The 9,602-nt window shown below is 40.2% G+C and overlaps 1 protein-coding gene across 1 annotated transcript in view; it reads left to right on the forward strand.

The window, feature by feature from the left end:
• The first annotated feature begins 266 nt into the window (after positions 1 to 266).
• ippk (inositol-pentakisphosphate 2-kinase) overlaps positions 267 to 9,602 on the forward strand; it is a 21,021-nt gene continuing 11,685 nt past the window's right edge. Inside the window, exons 1-2 of the mRNA XM_015368938.1 lie at positions 267 to 470; positions 8,327 to 8,386. Of these exons, the coding sequence (XP_015224424.1) occupies positions 390 to 470; positions 8,327 to 8,386 (141 nt within the window). The 5' untranslated portion in view covers positions 267 to 389. The remainder of the gene's footprint in view (positions 471 to 8,326; positions 8,387 to 9,602) is intronic.

Below are 9,602 nucleotides of genomic sequence, written 5' to 3' on the forward strand. Positions count from 1 at the left end.
TTTGTTTAGAAAATAGTATGAATTTTCTGTGCTTAGAATTGTGCAGCAGTTGGTTAATTTCACTCCGAGACAGTGTTTTGTCTGCAAAGTGTCTAACATTAATACAATCCTTTCACATAAAAATCTTTGCCTCGTCCTCAAATTATGTTCTGTCCCATATTGTGTCTGTTAGGATATTAAATCATCCAAAACAATAACTGCTGGAAGCATCTGAACGGCACATCGGACGTGGGTCTGGAGGGGGCGTGGCTACAGTGGGGCTCGGAACTCGCCAGGACACCGGGTGTCAGTCAGTCTGTGGACCAGAAACAGCGAGCAGGACGCTGACCGCGCTACAGCACAGAGTCCTTTGGAGAGCGGCAGGAGTTCGGTTTGTTCTCCGCGGTGGGATGGAATTTGACAGAATGGATGAAAACGATTGGAAATACCACGGAGAAGGAAACAAGAGCTTGGTGGTCTCCCATGTTCAGGTGAATAAGCTAAGCTAACGGTACTAAAGTTCGCATCTGATTCGCAGCGTTTTTTGAGGGCGATCTCTGATTTTTTTTTTTAAGGAACCTTAATCTGAAGTACACCAGAACCTGGAACCCGTTTTCTTGGTTAAGCTTGCACAAAGTTTAGCTTTTTAACGGTGAATACAGATAACTTAAAAAAAAGTTAATGACCACAAACTCTTATTTACTTTTTGAAATCTGTAAAAATGTTGATTTCTGAGTCAACTGGACCACCTTAAATCTTAGACCCTAAGAACTTTGACAGGTCTAAGTTTTTATGTTAATTAAAACAGTTATTTTGTGAAACTTCAAATGACAAGTTTCCTAATGTTTCCACGTCTGATGGGCATAAATTACTTTGAGTTTAAATTATCTGCAAAAGTGTATAAGAATAAACAGAATGCATTTATGCTTAACTCTGTTTACAAGAGCTAAATTCTAATTTTTGTTCAAATGACACTGAAACATGCAACTTTATTACATCTAAATGAAAAATGAGCCCAGCTTTAGTGAAAGGTACATTTATAGAAGACTGAATTATTTGAAATTAAAATAAAAAAGTTTATCTTTCAACTTGTTTATCCTCATCTTAGTCCAGTCCCTGTATTTGTAGCTGTTCTTATTTAACTGTGGAAAATATTGTCACAAAACCATGGGGGCTCTAGACAGGCATCACCAGGGGGGCGGTGCCCCTGTAGAACCGGTCTTGGCCCTTTTATGGCACCTATACTAAAAACAGACTGCAAAAAATTTAACTAATTCCCAAATTTTCTTAAAATTGCGCGTATTTCCCTTTATTTGAGCAGGTAAGTAATGAATCAACATAAACTGCAGAATGAATCCTCCTTCAGTGCTGCAGTAGGACCCCATCTATGATGATTTAAAGGGTAAATAACAGCATCCTACAAAAATAGGATTCCCCAAAATCACGGTCCGTTTTTTTAAATACTTCTGTTCAGTTTAGAAAAATAAAGTTATATTGATCTACGTTTGTCAGATTTTTAGATGAAGCCAAAATCAAAAAGTCCAGACTTCAAATCTGTGAAATAGGAACAAATCGGAAGCTGACTTCAGCCTAGTATGCTGCTACGGTTTAGAAGCTAGTTATGTTAGTCAGATAAACAGGTTATTTTACAGGAATAACAAAACTTTAAAGTGTTTAAATATATGGGCACCACTTTTATGTTTGTGTTAAAGTAGTTTCAGGAAGTGTTTGAAGTGTTTTGGGTAAATAAAACCAAACTACAGGAGGGCTGTCGGGAAGCTAACAGTTAGCATCGGTGTTTCCCACGACAAATAATTTAACGTCACTGTTTGTTTTTATTTATTTATCTGACCTTAAAACCGACAGGAGGACCGTTTTTAATCCCCCTGTGGTTGAATACTTTGAGGCTGCGGGTCTGGCTGTGTGTCTGAGCAGATGGAGTCTGTCTCAATGTTGTTGTTGAGCAATAAGTGAAACAGCCCATGAGTCACATCTGGACCTCTGAAAAAACATTATGGACAGATTTCCTAACAATGCGAATCATGGGAAGATTAGTTAATGAATTGGTTTTCTTTTTTGTTTTGCTTTGTTTTGTTTTTTTAAGTATCCTGAAGAACCATGCAATAAGTTCACTGCCAGCTGTGTTTATAAGTTGTTTTCCAAAGAAGCAGAGAAGGTCCATATTGTGCCCCACTAACTGTCAGATGTTGGTTTCTGTACCAAAATGAGAGTCTGAATGTAAAAACAGAAGTAAAGCTGGTTCAGGCCCATTTCTGCAGCTGCTCGGTTCCTCTCTTCCTCTTTTGATTCAGTCCTGCAGCTTTAGGATGTTTTTAAGCATCATGCATAACCGTGCATCATGAATATGAAGAAATTATATTTAACAACCCATGAAACTCTTTAATATGAGTTAGTTTGCAGCATTTATCATGAAAGTCGTGTTTCATTTCCATTTATTCAAATGTTTAATCTGTGGTTCTAACAGGTTCACAAGCTGCATTTTTTCATCTTCTTCCTCCAGCTGGTTATTATTGAAGCACTGAACATATGTTCTTATCTTTACTTCTTGTTAGAAAAGTTAAATTTCCAACATTATGTAGGAAAAGTCAGCCAGCTTGCTACAGCTTCAGCTGTAAAGTGTCTGAGGCGATAAGAATAATTGTTTTTAATCGCTTTAGACATTTGAGATTCAATCTTCATATTTCAGATGTTTTGCGGTTTCAATCCGCCTCCTTTATTTGACGTAATCACCTCCACCTCCAGCTGATGAAGCTTCAGCGATTTCACATCGGGACAACATGTCCTCCCAAACCTCAGGCCTGACATACCATTGTTACTTTGGAAAAATGATCTAAGTATAGACTGATCTCTGTTCCCTAAACGCCCACAGCTCAGGCTGGAGGAATTCATCCTAGGCTTTCTGAAAAGTCCTTTAAAAAATAATTAAATATAATCAACAATCCATAGCAAAATATTATCTATTTTTACTTTAATAAAGCTTACATTTCTAAATTAGACCGAATCTGTCTTTAGTTTTCTTTCTTCTTCCCATGTTGTTGTAGTTTTGGGTGGAGGACTTTAGTTAAATGTAGTTTAGGACCAGGAGGGCTACTTGTCTTTCTGCCTTTCAAGTACACACCATATCTGTTGCCATGGAAACTAATATTTGATCAGCTACATAAAAGAGTTTATATATCAGAAACCAAATGTCTCCCCAATGAGAGCATTGAAACAGGACAAGGAGGGAAGAGCAGTTCTGAAACCAGGACATGCGGCTCCATTAGACTCTGTTCTGAAATCATGAATTGTTCCTGAAAAAGGAAGTGAGTGCTGCGGGGTGTGAAACTACGCACCAGCAGGTGGTTTAACTTCTGGTTTCTTTGTGGAACTACCGCCTTTCCTCAGGAACCACACCTGACTCTGTCCGGCATGCTCTGTTGTTATATTGGCTAATGTGAAACATGGGCTCAGAGAGAATAGACTCTAGATTTGAGGTTTTTAATGCTGCATTTTTCTCAGTCATCAATCAAGAGCCAAATATAAGGATCTCTTTAATTGTCTTTGTGTCCATATTGGTCCCAGACCCATCCTCCTCTTCCTGTCCATGCTGTCCTATGAAACAACTGATGGTACCCAGCGAAAACAATCAGAGTTAGAGTCTGACGTTTGTTCTGTGAACACTTTCCCAGGTCTGATGGTGTCTTTCTGCTAACGCCCTGCAGAACTGAGGCTGCTTGTTCTAACAGGGTTTCCGCCTGTCATTAAATACATTAAATAATTATGTTTTTAAATTTAGGCTTTAATTGGCATTGCTGCAGTCTGTTGACGGTAAAGATGACGAACAGATTTGCCATGTTTTATTTATATATATATATATATATATATATATATATAAACACCATTATGTCCACTGTCTCGGTTCGGTTCGCGTGGGTTGTGTTCGGTTCATGTGCTGCGCCTTTTTCTCATAGGCGAAGCGTTTCCACTCCAGAGCAAAAGGTGGCGGTACTGCGACCAAAGCCAAGCACCAGTAGTAAACAAGAAGAAGAAGAAGTGAAGCAGCGTAGCCGGGTGTAGCAGAAAAAAATCAGTTGTTGTGGAGAATTATGTGGGTATGGCGAGTGGGAAAGAACAGGAGTTGGAAGACGCGCCAGCAGCACTTTCTAGGTCTGCTGTATGGGACCGCTTTGCATTTAGAGTGACCTACGATGACGGCGGAAAGAAAGCTGTGGATAAAAGTGCAACAGTGTGCAAGCATTGTGCAACACGTTTTGTTTATGATAACAGCAACATGACCAACATGTCATGCTAACCCCGAAATCCCACATACTTCGTCAGCGCTCCGCTCCGCCTTGCTGCGCTCCAGACCGCCTGCACAAAGCAAAGCCTACAGCCTCCACTGTGGCTCCCGTCTGCTCCGCTCTGAGTTCCTTGGAGATCGTAGAGGGCATTCGGGAGATGATTAAATTCAAAGCAGCAAAACATGCGGAAATGATCCATGGTTTCCGTGGATCATTAAAAATAATGACAATTCATAATTTTTGGGGATTTTCTTCATTAATTTCATTAATTTTATGGGATAAGTAACAATCAACATATACCAAACCGAACCGAAAAACCGTGACCACAAAACCGTGAGCCGAACCGTGGATTTTGTGAACCGTTCCACCCCTAACAAATATATATATATATATATATATATATATATATTGGTATGTTAATTGATAATGTCCAAAATGAACAAACATTTTAGCAAATTCTCAAAATCCCAGAGTGCCCCTTCTGACCCCTGCACAGAGACACCTAGTGGATAAATATTGACCTGACCTAAGCCAATATGGAGGTGACAAGAAGGCTGACCATATGCTGCCTTGTTGAGCTAAAAACCTACCTAAACAAAATTCTCTTTTCAGCAAACTAAAGGTTGGTAAAATTGTTGATGTTTTTGTTACTCTGTTGAATGTTAACTTGAAGAAAGCTCAGAACTACATTTAATGTTTTTTTTAGATAAATTAGCAACTCTGAGCTTGCTTAAAAAACGATGGGCCAAAAATGACCCTCTGGGTGTATGGGTTAGAAATAGTGGGGTTAAAATTGACCCTTTGGTTCTTTGAGTGACTTTGCAGATGGAGAACGATTTCATTCCAGTATTTGGCTGAAGTTTTCAAATAAATTCATTCATATAATATATTTCACAATGTTAACTTAGTAGTGCAGGGCCAGAGACTAATAAGGTAAATTCCTATGTCTTTTTAGGGAGAAATACTGCTCCCGTTAAAGGACAGCAAGAGCATCAAAAAAAGTTTACAGTTGCACAAGTTTTAGAGCAACTTCTAGCTGATGATAGTGACTTTGGCCCTGAATTGGACAGCAATAGCGATTCTGATGAATTGTTTCAACCACATGAAAGTGATGGTGGTGAATCTCCCCAAGACAGTGACTCGTCCAATGACTCCTCAAGTGATGAAGATGTGGCATTTGCCAAGACTGCTAAGCCATAGATGGAGCCAAAACATATCACAAAAACGTACAGGTGGAGAAAGACAAACTTTGAGTTGCCTGATGTGAACTTTCAAGTTGAACAAGTTGAGTCATACCAGGATGCCCAGGATGCCACGCCACTGGTTTACTTTCAACGCTTTGTTAACCGTGATATGTTGCAAAATATTGTTGAGCATAACAAACAATACAGTGTTCAAAAGCATGAGAAATGTGTAGACACTTCAGTAAAAGAGAGAACAAGTTCTAGGAATGTATTTCAGGATGGGATTAGTTCAAACCTCTGGAGTACGTCAGTACTGGGAAAGTGAAGTTCGTTATGGGCCTGTGGCAGATGTAATGAGTCATAACCGATTCAATCTGCTACTTTCTGTCATGCACTTTGTAGAAAACAAAACAGCCAGTGAAGAAGAAAAAAAAGGATGGACTTTGGAAACTAAGACCATTTTTGGATTCATTTCGGAGACAGTGCCTGACCATAACACCTCTCCAAAAACAGTCCATTGATGAGATGATGGTGCCTTACAAAGGGAAATTTGGTGGTATAAGGCAGTACATAAAAGGGAAGCCACATCCATGGGGATTCAAATTGTGGGCGCGCTGCCGTGTCACTGGCCTCCTGCATGACTTTGACATATATCAGGGAAAAGGTGGATGTAATGAACAAAAAGGGAAGAGTCAGTTGGGAGTTTGTGGAGACATTGTGTTGAAGCTATGTGAATCACTTCCAGAGAAAGTACATTTCCTGATTGTCGCCAATTTCTTCACTTCAATGCCTCTCATTGATCATTTATTGACAAAGGGCATCTACTACACAAGAACTGTGCGAAAAAATCGCATGCCAAGTTGCAATCTGATGACGGACAAAGATCTGTCTAAAAATGGCAGTGGATCCTGCAATTATCGAATCGAGTCCAACACCAACACTGTTTGTTTGAAATGGCAAGACACGAAAACTGTTACTGTGATGTCAACATATGCTGGACCAGAGCCTTTGGGAAAGGCTCTGCGCCGGGACAAGTCCAAAAAAAGAGTACACCAACATTGATCAGCCAAACATCGTCAAGGAGTACAACGCTTCTATGGGAGGAGTTGACACGCTGGATCGGCATCTTGCACGCTGTAAATTCCCCATCAGCACCCGTCGCTGGTATATAATACTTTTCTGGCATTTCATGTCTGTTAGATTGATCAATGCATGGCTTCTTTACCAACGTGATTGTGAGGGAAAGGAAATTACTGGTTCAAAAGTACTCAAACTTCGCAAGTTTCAGGATTTGATTGCTCAAGGCTTGGTTGAAGTTGGAACAGGAAGAAGGCGGGAAGGCCAACGACTACAGGCACCTCCTCCCCACCACCAAGTTTTGTTTGAGTTTATCAGTGTGCAGATGTTTGTTTCGACCAAACTGCCAATTGGCCTGTCAAGGAGGACCATCTCCGTCGATGTGCTGTGTGCAAGGACCTCAAAACTTAAATGCACTGTGAAAAATGTGCAGTTCCTCTCTGCATAAACAAAAAAAAAAGAAATTGTTTCATAGACTACCACAATGTCTAGTGTAGTAGAACAGATTTTTGCACAAGGTAGGACCATGGTGTTTGTGTCGTAATTTTGGCCTTGTGTTCTGGTTTCCATTGGCCAAAGTGTTTGTATATTTGAAATCCAGTTCTAACATAAAAAAAGAAATAGAAAATTTTTAAGTGTAGCTGTGTGTTTATTTGAATTTTTCCCTAAATATAAAATAGTTTACATAGACAGTGTTTGTTATTGTAATTCTTTGAAATGATACGTCTAAAGCCCAAAGGGTCAAATTTGGCACAAATCCTAAATTTGACAAAAAAGGGTTAGAATTAAAAAAGTGGATATTTTGGTGTTCAGTGAACTTATACTGGTCACTTAATGTGTATTTCAAAATTTTCCAAACAAAAAAAGGGTTCTTGGGTTCTCCAGGGTTCAAATAATTTCTAAGAGCATAAAAAGAGCATTAAATTAGAGTTAGTCATTCCTGTATAAACCCTGTCTAACAGATATTCAGTTGTCTTTGTCTCTTGTCCTGACTTGTGTTCTGATGCACACCTTTGGGTGGATTCAAACCCTCACTAAGCTCTGAAATCTGCTCCAGCTGTTCCCACGGAGCTCCTCTAACACTCTTCACATGTTGCACAATCTCGAGGCCGTGTTCTGTTCACTGTAGAAAACTGGAATCTGTTAGAACCTGCCTGATAAATCACATAGAGATTTTCCACAGGTTTTTTCAGAGCTCCACAGCTATGCTCTGTTCTACCTGACATACTGAGGCTCTGGTAGATCCAGTAAATAGTGCAGCAGTGGTCATCCAGCTCCTCCATGGAGACCGTGAGGTGTCTTTAAACCAACTCCAACTTCAGTGGAGCTCCTCTCTGGTCCACTCTACATAGGAAGCTTACTTCAGCTGGATCCAGAACCTTGTTGGATTAGAGCAACATCCTGATACTGGAAACAAAGCTTGAACCTGTTCACTTGCTGTTGCATAAAGAAGTCCAAACTAGAACTAGAACCAGAGATGAGCACCTTCCTGTGGGGAGAGGCAGCTTCTTAGAGCCGGTTTCTGACCCAGAAGGTCAGATCTGGATTGTTTACTTTGTTCTCCTTCCTACTGTCATTCTGAGGTAAAGTTGTCTAAATCCGGTTGTTCATGAGTTCGTTTCCATCTTTTAGGGAGGTTAAACAGTCACTGCAGTAAAATGAGAACCGCTTCACTGGATCTAAAAGATCAGAACTGACTTTTCTGCTGGTTAATACCAGTTCTGAGGTAAAAGTGAGACTCAGTTAGATTTGAAATCCTAACTGGACGTCTCTCTATTCTTGCAGCACTGCAGAGTTTTACGTCTCCTCAAATATCCAGCAGAAGATTCTGAGAACCCTCCACAGGTACGTGTCTGTTCCTCTTATAAGCTGACCTTATTACTAATGCTTTGTACTTCTCATCCATCCATCCATCCATCCATCCATCCATCCATCCATATAAAGGACATGTTATCAGCTTTAAACACTCCAGTTGCATGAAAGGTAGCTGGAAGCTGAACGGTTCCTCCTAGTAAACCCCTCTGAGAGGCTGAAAAATAAAAACCAGCTAAAGTTGAGGCATCATCATGTTCCAGCAGGTCACTGCCTCCTCGTTCTTCCATTGGCGACGCCCTCCAGCAGGTCCAAGGCTACTATCCTTCCACTGTTACCCACTCTGTGATTATCTACAGTCTTTCCACCTGATGAATCATCACACCTGACTTGTTTGGTATTAAACTACTGATTCATCACCTCATGTTGTTTTTCATAACAGACATATTTCTTTGAGATAATGCTTCTCAGAGCTCAGACTGATGGCTATTTACAGACCAAACAAAGGAATGTTGACACTTAACATTAGACTGAAGGAGTTTCTGTTGTTATTCAAGATGTGCAAAGTTATTTTCTTAGGCTAAGTGGGATTTAGTTTAATAATTAAGGTTAAAACAAACCCTCCATAAAAGGTAAAACTCCCAAAAAACCCATCAAGTATTTATTGCTCCTTAAATGAAATAAAACTGAATCAGTCATATTTCACTGTAGGCGAGTTTTGGTGCATTTAAATTTATTTCTGTCTTGGAAAAGTTTGTTTTGGTGCTGGAGGTTTTTACAGCAGGTCATAAGTTTATGTTAATTCCTGCTGTCAGACAGCTTTGAAGTTTACTTTAAATATTTCAGTGTAAGTTTTTGTTCAATGGAAGGCTTCATTCTTTCTGAGATCCAAACCTTCTCTTCTGTTGAGTTGGTCTGGACCCACAGGTCTGTGGACTCTGGAGTTTGTTTGAAATTTGGCTGCTTTTTAACCAGCCCAGAACCTCACCCATGTCGTCCCAGAACCTCACACATTTCGTCCCAGAACCTCACCCATTTCGTCTCAGAACCTCACCCATTTCAGCCCAGAATCTCACCCATTTCTTCCCAGAATCTCACCCATTTCAGCCCAGAACCTCACCCAATTTGGCTCAGAACCTGACCCATTTCGTCCTAGAACCTAAACCAATTCAGCCCAGAACCTCACCCATTTCGTCCCAGAACCTCACCCATTTCGTCCCAGAACCTCACCCATTTCGTCCCAGAACCT

This window comes from Cyprinodon variegatus, unplaced genomic scaffold, assembly GCF_000732505.1.
Source record: "Cyprinodon variegatus isolate N-32 unplaced genomic scaffold, C_variegatus-1.0 Scaffold2261, whole genome shotgun sequence".
In the NCBI taxonomy this organism is placed as follows: Eukaryota; Metazoa; Chordata; class Actinopteri; order Cyprinodontiformes; family Cyprinodontidae; genus Cyprinodon; species Cyprinodon variegatus.